The 16,405-nt window shown below is 32.3% G+C and overlaps 2 protein-coding genes across 3 annotated transcripts; both read right to left on the bottom strand.

The window, feature by feature from the left end:
- Positions 1-3,760: 3,760 nt before the first annotated feature.
- On the bottom strand, positions 3,761-4,584 carry LOC125211344 (ethylene-responsive transcription factor ERF008-like). The gene has a single exon (XM_048111083.1). It carries the CDS (start codon positions 4,446-4,448, stop codon positions 4,011-4,013), a length of 438 nt encoding a protein of 145 aa, XP_047967040.1. The 5' UTR covers positions 4,449-4,584; the 3' UTR covers positions 3,761-4,010.
- Positions 4,585-9,680: 5,096 nt separating this feature from the next.
- LOC125209306 (RNA-binding protein L) lies at positions 9,681-14,589 on the bottom strand. 2 transcript variants are annotated; one of them, XM_048108904.1, is made up of 10 exons: positions 14,207-14,589; positions 13,577-13,639; positions 12,055-12,139; positions 11,918-11,986; positions 11,287-11,362; positions 11,059-11,107; positions 10,636-10,718; positions 10,475-10,544; positions 10,216-10,301; positions 9,681-10,111 (listed from the first exon to the last, which is right to left on the bottom strand). In XM_048108904.1, the coding sequence occupies exons 1-10, from the start codon at positions 14,480-14,482 to the stop codon at positions 10,063-10,065; spliced, it is 906 nt and encodes a 301-aa protein (XP_047964861.1). In that variant the 5' UTR covers positions 14,483-14,589; the 3' UTR covers positions 9,681-10,062. The 2 variants fall into 2 exon arrangements, with proteins under 2 accessions (XP_047964861.1, XP_047964863.1); XM_048108906.1 differs by having other exon boundaries at positions 11,287-11,359.
- Between the last annotated feature and the right edge of the window lie 1,816 nt (positions 14,590-16,405).

Raw genomic sequence — 16,405 nt, 5'->3', positions numbered from 1 at the left:
ATGTTTTCTCCTTCTCTATTTATGTGCAGAAAAACTCACATGCATGCTTTATCTTGGAAAGAAGTAAAGAACCAAAAAATGTAAGGATGTGAGAAATAAGTATGATAATGGCAAAAAATTCTTTGACATAGTACTGTAATGATTGAACAAGAACTCATTTGTGTGAATTCACCGCTCTAGTTCAACAAATTCTCTTTTTACCAACCTTGACAAGCATAAAAGATGAGAAATTTCGTTCTATTAACTCCTTTGTTATTTTTAGCCCCTAAACACTATTATTTTCAACAAAGGATGAATGCATAAATGTGACAATTACATGGAATCATACCACATGTATTTGAGGTTAGAGCTTCTTGAAACTCAAGAAATAGCGACACGGTAAAATTTTGTAGAATTTGCCTAATTTCACAAAGATTGAAATGGAATAATATAAGCCCATAGTTATTAAACTTTGACCAAATACTAATTTTGCGCAATAATTTCAAGTGGATGAATTGTTGGAATAACATTATTTTAGTTAGTGATGGGTATAGAACCCGAAGATTGAACCATAGAACTCTTAGTTAAAGTGTAATAATTTGACCATTTGATCATTATACTAAATTTTGTAATACATGTTTGGAAAACAAATACTCCCTCCGTTTCATTCAAGATGATCACCTTTCTTTTTTTGTTTGTCTCAATCAAGATGGTCACTTTCCAATTTTGGAAATAACACCCTCTCTCCTCTCTCTTCATTAAAATATTCAATTATCTTTTTTCTGTGTACTTTATTCCATCTAACAACACTTCTTAAAATCTCGTGCCACTCAAGAATGTGGTCATCTTGACTCTTGAGTGGGACGGAGGGAGTATTATATTTTTACAGTCGGTAATGGAGGCGGACATGCTATTTTCGGCTCAACTCTAGGGAACATATAACCCCCTAAATCCGCCACAATTTTAGTCAAATTATGGTTAGTCCGAATCTTTAAAAATCTATCATGAGCCCAACTCAAACCAGGGTTCTGATGCCATTGTAATAATTCTTTGATACACACCGGAACTAATATGATTTGTACAATGAACTTCATTTCATTACAAAAGTTATTATAAATAGATACATATAAATAGAGTCTCATTATCCACAAATCCAGTCTTAAAGACCGAACTAGAGACCAAATTAAGGTCATCCATTTTCTTAATCTTGTGTTGGGATTAATTTACAATTAATTTAATATTTTATTCAATAAAAACTTTTTTATTTTAATTTTATATTTTTTTAATTTTTATTTTTAATTTTTTAATCTATTTTATAAAAAATTTCAAATTTTTTTTAATGTTTTTTAAAAAATTTCTTTTTTCTTTTTAAATTTTTTTTTATTCAATAAAAACTTGTCAGAGTAAATAATAAACTATATTCATTAAATAATGAACTAAATGAAGTATATTATGAAGTAATTTTGACATGTTATTGAAATACATTAATGATACAACAAATTGTAGTGTTAAACGTTAAGCGGTAGTAATGAACTATATTCAATAAATAATGAACCAAATGAACGTTAGTAATGAAGTACATATGACATTTTATTGAAATACAATGTTAATTGTGTTAATCGTCAAACAGTAGTAATGAACTTATTACTTTATTCAGTCATGCTATTACTTCATTCCATTAGTTTATTACTTCATTCAGTCATGATATTACTTCATTCCATTAGTTTATTACTTCATAATGTGTTATGACATAATTATCTTTCAGTTGAAGTAAATTCGGTATGTAATGAATGCGAAAAATTACTTCATAACGTAAGTTCATTTAGTTCATTATGTAGTGAATATAGTTCATTATTTAGTGAATATAGTTCAATGAAAATATATAATTATTTTTGGTAAAAATGATACTCTTTACAACCCATTGAAAATAATATATTTTTCCTTTTTGAGTGAACTACAAAAATAGTCCTTGGACTATGCGTTTATCTCGCCAATGAACCCTGGATTTTTAAAATATCCCCAGACAACCCTAGACTAAGCGTTTATCTCGAAAATGGTCCATTTTCACTGTTTCGTGACGAAAATACCCTTTTGGGAGGTTTTTACGCAATTTGGTCTTTTTACATTTTAAATCCGATATTATTTCAGTGATGTACTAAATCCGACATTATTTCAAAATTATCATTCTTCTTCCCTTTTGCCATCCTTCACTTTGTTTCTTATTTCAATATCAAATTTAATTTTATAAAATTAAATTTTAAATTTTGATTTTTAAATATCAATAATTTTTTTAATTATTAAAATTACTATTAAATAACAAATTAATAGTTTTAACCAATATTTGATAGTGTCCAATATTTAATCAATAAGGTACACGCCGCCTTAGTTTTAATCAATATTTAATAGTTTTAATCATCAATAGATCACATAACACGATCTATTTTGAAATAAATATGCATCTAATGTAAGACTAATATAATTTTCGTTTATTAATTTAAAAACAATCAAAATTAACTAGAAAATTTCAACAAAAATTCTCCTATATCAAATTTTTAGTCAACTTCATAATATTTAATCACAAGCAATTATAACAACCGAACGAAGACTAAATAGAATAACTCTTATTTTCCCATCATGATTAATCTGTATTTTTTCAATTCAACTGAATATTATATTAAATAATAAAAATTAATAGTTTTAAACAATATTTATAGTGTCCATTGAATTAATAGTTTTAATTTAAAAAGTTTATTGATAGTTAAAAATTGAAATTTAAAATTTAATTTTATAAAATTAAATCTAATATTGAAATAAAGAAACAAAGTGAAGGATGACAAAAGGGAAGAAGAATAATATTTTTGAAATAATATTAGATTTAAAATGTAAAAAGACCAAATTACCCAAATCCCCCCCCCCCAAAAAAGGGTGTTTTCATCACGAAACAGTGAAAAATGACCATTTTCGAGATAAACGCTTAGTTCAGGGTTGTCTGAGGATATTTTGAAAGTCCAGGATTCATTGGCGAGATAAATGCATAGTCCATGGACTATTTTTGTAATTCACTCTTCCTTTTTAAATTATTCTACTAAAAATAAAATAAAAATTAAAACTATTTTTATTTTTTATTTCTTTTATTGTTTTTATTAACTAACAAAGCAATATTACATGAAATAATGTGGAAAAATATTTGTATTTGATGGGAGTGAGGAATATAAAATAACTTTATTGAGGCAAGTAATTTATTCGCCCAATGGATAAGAACGGGAGCTTTAAGAAACTGCATGTGGTGGGTTGCTGTGCACTAAACGTAAGTCGACCCAATTCCATTATCCATTCAAAACTCTCCCAACCCTATCCCCTTGCCCCACATTTTTCATTATTATATTTTTATACTCCAACTATATCATATAAATCATATAAATATAATAAAATACAACATGATTGAGATTGACCCACCGGGCCGGCTGGTGCTGTGGCCGCCACCGTGTAAAAGCAAGAAATAATTATACTCCTAATTAAAAGAAAATAGTACTGCTCCTATCAATAATGACATTACAAAATAAATTTTTTTGAAATCTTGATAATTAATTGAAAAATATCCACTTGCACCAAACTCGAGCAATTGTAGGCCCCCAGCTGCTTCCCGCTCCTCCACCACCACCCACCACCACCACCACCACCACCAATAATCATCAACACTAACATGCAATTCCTCTACAAGAAAATCTATGCTGCTGTAGATACCTAAGATATGTACATTAATTATTCTTTTACACAAGCATAACGCCAAACTGTTCCATCCAACCATATCAATATAGCAAAAATAACAACATAAAAAAAAATCAAAACCAAAATCTACTAGTAATAATATACAAAAATCTCCAAAAATAAATCTAAAAGAGATCCCTGCCTGAATTACTAGGTGCATGTTTTTCACCACACCCCTCAACGAGGAACACTAAATTACTAATACTACTAAAAATTAAAAAAAAAAAAAAAAAAGTAAAAACGTTATTTGTAGTAATTAACAATTATGAGCTATAGTCAAGGCTGGAGTCTTCGGGTTCGGCGGGTTCGGGCTCGGGCTGCTTGTTGAGATCGATCTCTTCCTGAAACCAAGCGGGTTTCGGGGAGAGGCGATTGGTGGAGTGGAGGGCGTCGACACGGGCGCCCACCTCGGCCGCCTTCTTCCTTATGGAGGCGGCGGAGAGGTCGTTGAGGGCGCTGCCGGCGGCGATTTGGTCGGGGAAGTTGAGCTTGGCGGTGGGGCCGCGGAGGTAGAAGACGGCGGTGTCATAGGCGCGGGCGGCGGCGACGGCGGTGGAGTAGGAGCCGAGCCAGATTCGAGATCTCTTGTTGGGCTCTCTAATCTCGGCGACCCACTTCCCCCACTTGCGCATACGGATGCCTTTGTAGGGCTTGTCGCTCCGCCGCCGGGAGGAGATTCTGGGTGCTCCGCCGCCGTCCATTTCTTTGAATTGATTGGAAAGAGAGAGAGCGAGGGAGAATTAAGTCATATGGGCGGGGGCGGCCAGCTTAGTTTTTATTCTTCAAAAGCGGTTTTTGTGAGCCAAAAAGACTAACGAAATAAAGAAATCCACCGACAAAATTTACGGCCTTTTCTCTCTCTAGAATCACTCATATTTACAAACCAATATCTACTTTATAGGATTAATAAATACTATAACGAGTCATTAAATTATAAAATCTGTTTTTTTATCGAAAAAATTAGATGAAATTAGATATATTTAATATTGGATATCACAAAATAATAATCTAAAAAATTTGAAAATTAATAGAACTAATTTTAAATACAAAACATAGAATAAAATATTATAGTTTATTATATAGTGAGGCTTGTCTTTTGTGATTAAATATTTTTTACCACGTACGAAAAATAGAAAGGTTGGCCGGCATGACATAGTGTATGAATTTGGTTTGAGCCGCAGAGGCTTTTTCTCACTCGTCATTCTCCACTATTTGGCTCTAGCGGAGAAATGGGAAATTAAATTTAAACTTGGATTTTTGATATTTTGTTAGCCTCGGATTCCGCGAAATAGCTGGTCTCATTATATTTCAAGCTTTCTTCTTTTGCTTACACATTAAATTCGATCTCTCTTCATGATTATAAATATATGTGGTTTTTGTTTAGATATTTTGATAAGAATAATTAGAATTTATGTATTTTAAAAAAATTTGCGTATTTTTTGTAGTATTTTATAAACTCTAAAATTTCCCGCCTGTAAGAATACTTGAAGTTTTAATTGTTTTAACACTCCAAATCATTTACTAGTATATATTAATAATTGGCAATGATATGGAAATCGAAAATAATTAAACGCCTGTAAATTCGTTGGCAGAAGTTTGAGTAAATAAATTAATTAATGTGCGAAATGATGATTAATTATGAATATTCGTTGGTGTGGTTGGTTTAGTCTTTAGAAGAAATATAGTAATTGGAAACAAAAGGAAATAAAAAAAGAAGAGTAGGTCGGTGGTCGGTGAAGCGGATAGATACCGTTGCGACTTGACTTTGGGAGCCTTCTTCAGAGCCACTCCAACAATTAACGATTTTTGTAAATTGACTGCCCTTTGCTTTTCAGCGTGTGCCTTTGTGGGCCATCCTCTGTCATCATTTTTATATTAACATTATTAATTATGCTACAGAGAATAAAACATAAATAATGAAAAAATAACAATCATTAAAAAATAAAATTAAAAATAAAAATAAAAATAAATAAATTAAGTGTGCAGATTTTGGTAAAAAGACTATAATAAGACGATCCAAAACATAATATGACTAATATGAAGATTTTTTGTTCATGGAAGGCGTATTATTTAGGATTCACTAATTGGGATATTTATTTATTCTATTTAGTTTTCCAATTTTTTATAAATAGATTATTAATTAGGTTTAACTGTTTCATAAATGGAGTAGATAATTTTTTAAAGCTTTAATTTTAGGTATAAATATCAATTAATTATAGTTATTTATATATATTATCATATCACATATTCTCCATATCTCATAAAAATAGACATATTTGTGATGATATGAGTTTAAATACACAATGAATAAAATAGGAGAGAGATAGAAAGATAAAGTTTATAGAGTATTATTAATAGAGGGTGGGTCCAGCTCGTTAGAGAGAAAATAAAACACAAAATATAAGTGAAGATAAAGTTTATAGAGTATTATTAATAGAGGGCGGGTCCAGCTCGTTAGAGAGAAAATAAAACACAAAATATAAGTGAATTAGTTTTATCTGATCAAAATGGAGAGAAATGCCTATTTTTATGGAATAGATTGAATAATACTGTAAAATACTAATATTACATTTTAATAATGGGACATGAATGAGATACAACCGAACCGCTCTTTTAAACTAGAGATGAATCATTATAAAGAGAATGAGATTCCTATAAAAAAATAGTTCATTTGGCTTTATTTAAGAAAACAAATACTACCAGATTTAAAAATCAAAATAGCATTCTTCAACTAAAATTTTATCTTCTGATCTAAACATTAGAAATTTTTTCCGACAAGTCAATTATATGGCTAAATAGCACACTTGTAGTATTAAAGTCTTTGAACACGTTTGTAACATTATGGCAAAACACCTAATTCTACCTATTCAAGCTTTTAGGGATCAAATCATATAATATTAAGGTGTAGAACTTTGGCGTGTTCATAACTAAATCTTACTCCTACTCATTATAGTAGTATATAATATTCTCTTTATATTTCAATAAAAGTAAAATACCAAATTAAAAAGGTACGTCGAAGCTAGAATGCAAGAAACATTTATATATTGTAAATATTCAATCCAAGTTGTTGGTTTACCTACAATATTAAAGCATTGCATTTGATGTTTGTGAGTTTGAATTGAGCAACTGGTAATTAATTGATTAATTTGGTATTGATTATATCAATTATTTTTTACATTTACTCTTTTAAAATTGATTATTTATTTATTTCTCTTCTAAATTTGGATTTTTTCAAAGTATATCGGGAATAGTTTCTAGTAAGTTGACTGTTTAGTTGTTTTGTCACTCTCATTGAATCGACGTTTTCGTATTTGTGGGAAGATTCTTTTTTAAGGTAAAACTGAAAATGGGAGTTGATTTCTTAATTTGTATGTTAATTTACTTTGAAAACTTCGTCAATTCTTTTCTCTATTTGACACCAAAAGTACTTTTAGTTATGTGTAAAATATTGTATGCAAATTTTATGTTAATTGTGATGGTTCACAATGAACCGATCATTAAATCTAACATCAAATTTGACATGGACCTATTATCTCCTTTGTCCACCCACCAATTTATTTCATGAATAATTTTTGTCGGTATGTATCAAAATTCATAAAATTAAAGAGAACTCAAAACTAAATTCTTGTGATGTTTGTGAAGTAAGATTTTATCGCTGCAAATATTAAATTATAGAAAAAGGAAAACAAGAGATCCAATAGGAAAGGGAAACAAAATAAATAAGTATTTTTCTATAGTAACATGCTTTTGTTATTTATTTATTTATTTATTTTAAATTTCTAAATAGTTTTGATATTTCGGTGGTGCTTGGACAGGTCTTTAAATTGAAGCAACTTTAGTTGAAACAAAAGAAGCAACTATTTTGAGCATCTTAAATAACGATGCACTATTCACTTGCTTTCTCTCATAGCAAAAGGAACTCAATTAATACAATCATAATGTAGTCGTTGCTAAGTGGGTGTTCAAGAACAAGAAGTACAAAAATGGCCAAACAATTCAAACAAGCCTTCTTGTGTTCGCATCATTAGTTTAGGGAATTATTGAAGCTAAAGATATATAGTATTATTGTAACACTTATTTGAATATATTATGGGACGGTTAGTTTGGTGGATGCAATAGATAAAGCTGATAAAATAGAGTAGAATTATAGTTTGTGTTTGAATTAATTTATTATGGTGTAGGATAAAATTGAATGATTATGACTAAAATTCCAAAAAATATGATAAAATTTTGACTTTTTACAATCATGCAGAAATGCGTAGAATTTTATATATTATAGATTGATCATTGAATGATGGTGAAATAGTTAATTCAACTTTCGGTGATAAACTAATAGTATGATTAGGTGTAGGTTGAGTTATCTATCACAACCTTTAGCATGCAAAATATACATTTGAATAAGTTATATATTACTCACATATCTGTGTGTAAATAATAGTCTAATGATAGTGTGGTTAATGGATGAGGCCAAAGATCTGAGTTTGAGTTCACTATAACCTTTTAAATTTGTGTAAAAAAAAGAAGAAATTAATTATCTACCTTGTCTTACAAGTCATATCACTCAAACAAAAGGCTTCCTATTACCACCGACCATATATGGTTTATGCGTCATATAGGGAGATGTGGATTCTCATTATAGATTTTATGGATGAGTATTTATTTTAGGGGGAACATCTTTTTAAGTCTATGAATTTGCCAAAGTATCATTTTAGTCCGTAAATTTTGAAAATATCATTTTAGGTTCATCAACTATGGGTTAATATCATTTGAGGTATTTTGAATTTTTTGGACGAAAATGTCCTTAAGACCTTCAAAGGTCATTTTGGACTGTGTCAGAGACATAGAATCCAACAATTTTTAACGGCAAATTTTTATATTTAAATTCAATTTAGATGTTAATTGATCTCCATTTTGAAATTCATCTCCGAATGACAATCCAAATTAATAGCTATCTAATTTCAAAACAAATAAACTAAATGGAATTCACACATCACCTATAGTGAGTTATTAAAATACAGTTAAGATTGAAAAAATAAAATAAAGTATCAAGTCCCAATTCACTATCATTAAATAATTATTCATTTAATAATAGAAAAACTAACACATATTTTTTACGATAAATTTTAATTATATTTAAATTCAATTTGGATGGTAAATGAATTAAATAGTAGTTAAAATATTCATGGACTCTAGGTCTTTGACGCAAGATGAGCAGCGAAAAAAATTATCCAAATTGCCCTTTAAGGCCTTAAGGGTATTTTCGTCCGGAAAAGGTTCAAAATACCTTAAATGATAATAACTTGTAGTTCACGAACCTAAAATGATATTTTCAAAATTCACGGATCTAAAATGATACTTCGGCAAAGTTCGTGGACCTAAAAAGATGTTTCCTCTTTATTTTAAAATTAATATATATAATATTGAAATTTAAATGAATATTTTTTTTTCATTTCTACAAGCCAGAAAGATTATACTGTATGAGAAAGTGGACCGAAAGTTTGGGAAGTTCGATCATCACATCTATAGACTATAATGATGATTACTACGACAGATTCAAATTAGATTACATATTTTTGAATTATATACTATTTGTAGCATTCTAAATTTATTAGGACAATACTATACAATCTGTAATATTTGGAATGCCTTTTCACATGGTACACTCCTCATCTAATTCAAAACTAAAATCACGTTACAGTTTCAAGTACTAATGTCGAAATCACATTATTAGAATTCTAGCATGAATTGACAATAATTTTTCTCCCCCGCAGATGCCGGAGAGAGATTCTATCAACAATTGTTAATAGTAAATGCCAAGACCGACAAAAACTCTGTAAATCTCACAACTGTGAAAATTAAATATTTTTCAGACATCCCATGTCTTTAGTAGCACCCACCAAGTAAAATACTAACACAAATATGAAACATGCATCTGCACTGTAACAATTTCTACTGTCTTCATCAATAATGTTATTCTCAAATCCAATGTGAAAAGTAGGTAATCAACCCAGATGGAACTATAATGGTCAATTATGTTGACACACAAGACCTCTCTAATAATCATAGGCATCTTGGAAATTTTTACATAGTAAGAATGTGTTAACTCTCCGCATAAGTCAAAGAGTTGTTGAAGAAAAGTAAGGCACAATCACATTTTTTTCTTCGCCCAAGTTCCATTAATTCGACGCATCTCTAGAAAGACATCCAACGACGTAGGCAACATTAGATACCCCCAACAAGGTTTGTTCAACGAAGCATCATGCTCGATGGGGTAGTTTGCCCAGTGAGGCTTTTACACGATTTTACTGCATCCCTTCACCTGGTGGACCTCTTACTACGCATTCCCATCCGAGATTTTGCATATCTAATATTCAGGTTAGGGGAACATGCCAAGAAATTTGTTCTGACATAACAATAAATACCAGTAAATGGAAACAGTTTACTGCTGTAACTAGCTTAAAAGGATACTCCAGCCGCATCCCTTCGCCAGACGTTGAGGAATAGAGAGCTGTGCCTTGTAGATGACTTAGAGCCTCGGTTGAAGAAGCAGTGTCCTGAGTATGCATAAGAGAATTGCCAAAAAAAAAATTAAGAGGAAAGGATCCGTAGATGAACCGTTGCTAGTAAACCCAACGATCATATGAGTGCATGTAAAACACTGGAAATAATGATAAAGCTTTTTTTTGGAAATAAACGGAGTTGTAGAATTTTCAAAATAACACCATACCTGAAAGTCAACAAATGCAACAGGTGCTCCATATGTACTTTGCATCTTCAGTTTTATAAATCCACGACATCTATGGAAAGCAGGTAGAAATGTCAAATATAAGAACATTTGCTGTGGTTCCATTATAGAGCATGAGCATCCAAAATGCACTTGATGTATACCTAGAAAACAGTTGTGTCAGCTCTTCCTCCGTGCAATGTGGACCTAGATTAGCTACAAAAAGCGTTGGACATGGGCTGCTGCTCTGAAAACGTTAGGAAATGCATTAGGCCACCTTAAAAACTAAACTAGACTGTGGCTCCTTACAAAAAAAAAACACAAAACGTAATGTATAGCCAACTTTCTTTTTCATAATAATTACAAAGTAGCGAAGTTCACTCTAATGTCATTTAAGACTATTTAGTCAGTCTTTAATCTTAAGAAAAATAATGTAGACAAAGGCGACAACCAGCAACATAAAAACATAACAAAATTGAGAATACGTAGAAGCAAATCAGCGATCAGACGAGGGAATAGTTATAAGTTCAAGAGAAGAGATCATTTCAAGAAAATGAATTCAGAAATACTTTAGTAGCAGACTTTACCGACTTCGAAGAAGCTCCACTCATGGACCCACCATCAACGTTACGCAGACTGGATCAAGAAAAAGCAGAATTAATAATCATAAGCCCACTCAGTTATGGCATGGTAAACTAAGTACTCTAACTCCAGGAAAAATGGGATAAGTTGCAAATGCTTCTACTTCGCCAAGGCGCATACTTAAACAATCACTTCCAAGTAGTATAAATGTGCATAAGAAGTGCGCATATGACCTTTGTGTGGAAGTATAACCAATCGTGTTGTAAGCAGAATTACCCATTCCAGGTGTGTGAATGCTGCCAAGACCTGCTAGTGCCCAAGGGTGCAAACACGTGTAACATGAGCTTTAAGAATAATGTGCCCTCCATGTGACTAGTTTCAAATGGGATCATTTTAAATTTTCACTCAAGCAGCAGAATATAGTAATATGGTAGACAAGATAAATGGAAGTAATAACAGATCAAAAGGACCTAGCGAACATATTTTGGGCTTGTTCATTCTTGAAGATTTGTAGTATTTGGTAGATAGATGGCTTAATGGATAGAATGCTGAATAATTGAATATATTTAAAATTCATAAACACGCCCTTTGTGCATTTTAAAAGTATTAAGGAGACAAATGGATAGACCATACCCAACTTCTTTAGGTGGGATACACATATCACTCATTTGACTCTAAAGTCAAAACCAAAACAATCAGGGGTTCTTGTTATCCATCAATTTAAAATCAAAGAAAGGTAAACATTAGACACTATTAGAATCTAGTAATCAATCCTTATCCACAAATGAGGCCTTCAGGGAAAGGAAGGTCCACAAAAAATGAAAGTGTATGCTTTACATAATCAAACTAGAGGTCATATCTTACCAGGATCATCACCCCTTGAACTAGCCACCGCTCCTTTCAATCTCTTTTCTGATCCTTGGTTCTCATCATCTATTCATGAGATTAGTTAGTTCAAGAAACAAGCATATGATAAACTATTGATTGAAGATATGATATACCTGCTCGTATGCGTTTTGACCGGGAATTAGATTTTGCTAGATCAATATACAGAGTAGAACCCTTTTCAAGGTCAAACACCATACCCTGACAAGGCAATTTAAACGCAAAGGGAAATAAGAGAGTGAATTCTTTTAAGGTCATCATTTAAATGTAATTCCTCATCAACATGTAGAATGCACAAGAGTCACAGACTTAAGGTATCTCAGATAAGAATTGTTTTACAACCTCAGGAGCAATTATGTATCCTAACAAGATTCATAGCGATCATTACTTTCCCCTTCTCCTGGAAGCAAATCCAGTCCTTAGATGCTTCGGATCCTTAATTTATTTGTGAATATCATTTATACATATTTCAACATAATGATCTTCTTGCCTCTCATGGAAGTTCATCAGCAGCTCATAAATCAGGTTATGCTACCATGCATTGCTCATACAAATTATGCATTCAACTACTCGTTTTAGACCAAATGACCTTCCTAATGAGGCATCCATTACAAGTTATAACAAAGCTTCTTTCTTTGAGACCTTCAGTGAAGTTTTAAGTTTGGGTAGGCTAATATAATCTAGCAGAATTAAGTCGGCTTACTAAGCATGATAAAAAAAAACATTCATGTGCACACTGGCAAGTAGCATCTGCTAATCCCTATTTGAGGGCTTTAAGCCAATTACAGAAATTGTTAATCATTGCCATATTATACATATGATTCATCTCTATGCACATGTACTAGTTTACTAGCAAAGAAGGAATGACCTCCAAATGGGGAACATCATTAGGGGGCAAAACATGTTGTAAGCTAGTTCCTTTTACCCCGATGTACACCTTTAAACATATTGGGTTATAAATGGTAGAATTTTCTAGAATATAAACTAAAATTTGATATCTCATATTATTCAGCAATAGAGAAAAGAGATGTGAGAATTATGATTGAAATAAAGAAAGATCTATAGCCAGTAAAACTATAGGTAGGATGGACAACAGGAAATAAACGGTTTCACTACCCAAATCCCTCAACTAAACAATTTATGGTCATTTTAAGTAATTTGAAAACATACTAATCCCTTTGGGTGTCTCTATAATCATATATTCAATTTTCAATAGTAACCATCTCAAAAGTTCCAAGCTTTGAATGACAGAAACAATATTTGAAGTTCATTTAATCATACACTCTTGATACAGTTACTTCAGATGTCAGATTGCTAGCTAATGCGGTTCCATATATTCCGAAACATCATAGAGCTTATTTGATGCTGGATGAAGTCAATATTCATATTAGTGTGGCACTAATAAGAGTCTAAGATACAACCCATTACAACCTCATAAGGCATGTATGCATTTATCTGTTTTCATCTTAACATAGAATTACAACCTATACACACATCAAATCATATATACCATTATCTGTACAAATACATAGGCAAAGCATGATTTAAGGGAAAAAAAGGAAAATTACTCAAGAAAATAGACATGATATTGAAAAAACTTCACAGTTAGAATTGGATGAACATGCTAGAATGTCTTACATTAAATGCATGCAAAGCCATCACTGCTGATTGTTGATCCACAAATGTTGCAAAAGCAAAAGGCTGGAAAACAAGAAATAAGTGTTAATATCAGTTTCAAAGAAACAAGTAGACTAAACCCTAAAATCTGAAATTATAAAGTTCGATTTACAGAATCAGACAATGTTTTCTTACACTTACTTTCTTCTGATACGCTTATTATAGTGACCAAGTAATCATTCTGTATTTCTGCTAAGGTAAAACTATCCAAAATTGGTGTACAAATTGCACAAATAATGCTAACAGAAACAGGTATCGAGCATTGTTCGAAGTCCTTTTATTCTTAACCAAACAACAAAAGAATCAGAACAAAAGATCAAAAGATAAAATTTCTATCTCAAGTACGAATATGCCGATTCACCATTTCGGCTCTTCCATACATTTCCTGACTCAATTCCTCCCCATCACCAAAAATCGGATAACAAAAAAACCTAAATCCCGGTATTAATTTGCACTAATCGAACTCGAGAAATTCAATTCATGAAAAAAAGCATTTCTATTTTTCGCAATTCCTTTGTTCGAACTATAACCTAAAACGAAGCAGCCAATTGAAGCTACGAGCTCATGATCTCGATCGGGAGCGCGGCGTACCTGATTATTAGATGAGGTAGGGGGTCGGAGATTAGAGGACTGGTATCCGGGGCATTCTCGGAAGAGATTGTAGAGTTCGCGCGGCTTGATGTCATCGGGGAGGCCGGCGACGAAGAGCGTGCGGACCTGGTCGTGCGACGAGTGTGGGTAAATTGGGGGAGCGTAGGCGACGATTTGGGGCTGGACGGCAGGGGAAGTTCCCGGAGGTGGAGGCGGAGGGGGCTGGTAGTAAGGGTGGTGGATTGGCGGAGCGTAATAAGCACTGAAATCGTCCATTGAAGCTATGCAACGCCCAACCAAAAAGGCACCTTTTTGCTCCAGCTAGAGTAGACTCCACAACACACAAAACCACTGCTATCGACAACTACAGTATAGCTTCTTTTCTAATATAAAATAACATAATTAATATCTTAAAATTAATAAATTATGAAAAGTGAGTTTAATAGAAATTCTAATTTTATTCAAATAAAATAAAAATGACATATTTCCCAAATCACCATTCATGTGCCCAAATTTCTACAATAGCATTGATATCATTCATTTGTGTAGGCGATTAACTTAAATTATTATACCAAAAACTATCTGAAAGATCTTGGACCCACCAAGCAAAATGAACTTTGTTTTCATATCATATAATCAATAGAAAAATAAAAACACCCTTTAAAAAATACTTACGGAGAAGAGTTTATATTTATGATTGAAGAGATCAAGAAAGATACATATGAAAGGGTAAAATGGTGTAGCAATACTTGAATAACTGAAGTAAAACACGTATACCTAACAGTTGAATAATGAAAATACGATCTTATGATACAACATTCGACATCAATCTAAATACAATACCCATAGTTTCACAAACAAGAAGTTTCTAATGTGTCATGCTTGTTCAGCACACATCCACTGCGGTACACGATACTCTTCTTTCTATCAATACAATTTCCAACAACAATGTTTACCTCAAAGCTAAAGAATTACCAGCAAGCACAAAGATATATTCAGACAAGAGGTGGGTAGAGTTCCGCCTGTTGTCGAACCCTTTTCTTGTATTCAACTAGATCCTGCAGGATTTATATAGTTCGTCACAAGTTTATCATGGAGCTTTTTCGTTCCCGGCTCTCTAAGGCTAAAAAGAATATGAATCCATGTTAAATGAAAATACACATGCACATAAATTATTTTCACCCACTGATATATATGAAGAGAGTGGCAAACTGATGTACACATGCAAAACATCAAGAATTATGTTCTTAATTTCTCATGGCCATATTACAACAAAGGGTCGAAATGATTTATACAATGATTGGTAAAGAAATTTGAGCAGCCGATTCAATGACACTAACAATTTCAGAATCACAAAGAATTTGTATTACCTGAATGAACATATGGTACCCCTCAGTTTGAGCTGGATCAGATGCATTAGGCTCTTTTAACAAATCTTGGATCCCAACCAAAAGTATCATTGGCCACAGAGATGTTATGATCAACTAATGAGTTTTTTTTTTCGCTATCTTGAAGGCCTATTTTTTTATATAATGCAATACTCCCTCCGTCCCAAGAAAGTTGATACAAAATTTTTGGGCACGAAGATTAAGAATTTATATTAAATAAATAGAAGAGATGAAAAAAGTAGGAAAAATAAGAGAGAGTAAAGTAAATAATGGAATAAAGTAAGAGTGATTAGATGTTTTGTCTTTTGTTAAAAAAGAAAATGACTCAACGTTGTTGGGACGGACTAAAAAGGAATACGACTCAACTTTCTTGGGACGGAGGGTGTATTACAATTTGTATTTATTCTATTTTTCTAGCCATTCCATGAACCTTTAGACTTCTTTGCAATTAATACCTTTTCAGATTGGGTGTGTTATTTATGCCTGTGCAGGCACTAGAAACAATATTTATTCTTCCCAAAGCTTCTTTGATTCAGCTATAGTCCTTAGTTCCGAAAGCTATCACTAATCCAAGATTTCCCCTTTCTAAAGCATGTCTACCTGAAATTAGATATTAGAGTTTGATATATCACTAATCCATAATTTCCCCTTTCTAAAGCTATCACTAATATATAATTAGCTATCGACTAAGGGTGTCTCCACCGTCGCCCTTCCCGTTCGCCCGTCGGCGACCGGCCGTCCGCCGTAGTGAGACGTCCGCCCACGCCCGTCCCGAGTGCCCCTGCGATGGGCTCGCCCCTCGCGTCGACGT

Source organism: Salvia hispanica, chromosome 3, assembly GCF_023119035.1.
Source record: "Salvia hispanica cultivar TCC Black 2014 chromosome 3, UniMelb_Shisp_WGS_1.0, whole genome shotgun sequence".
Taxonomy (NCBI): domain Eukaryota; kingdom Viridiplantae; phylum Streptophyta; class Magnoliopsida; order Lamiales; family Lamiaceae; genus Salvia; species Salvia hispanica.
The sequence above is the reverse complement of the archived record's forward strand: the minus strand, read 5'-3'. Positions and strand labels throughout refer to the sequence as shown.

Coding starts and splice junctions, on each gene's coding strand:
- LOC125209306 (XM_048108904.1), bottom strand. CDS start 14,482: ATGGACGATTTCAGTGCTTATTACGCTCCGCCAATCCACCACCCTTAC. Junction 11,363..11,917: donor TTCAAGGGGTGATGATCCTG/GTAAGATATGAC, acceptor CTTGGGCACTAG/CAGGTCTTGGCAGCATTCAC. Junction 10,719..11,058: donor GTGGAGCTTCTTCGAAGTCG/GTAAAGTCTGCT, acceptor TAACGTTTTCAG/AGCAGCAGCCCATGTCCAAC.
- LOC125211344 (XM_048111083.1), bottom strand. CDS start 4,448: ATGGACGGCGGCGGAGCACCCAGAATCTCCTCCCGGCGGCGGAGCGAC.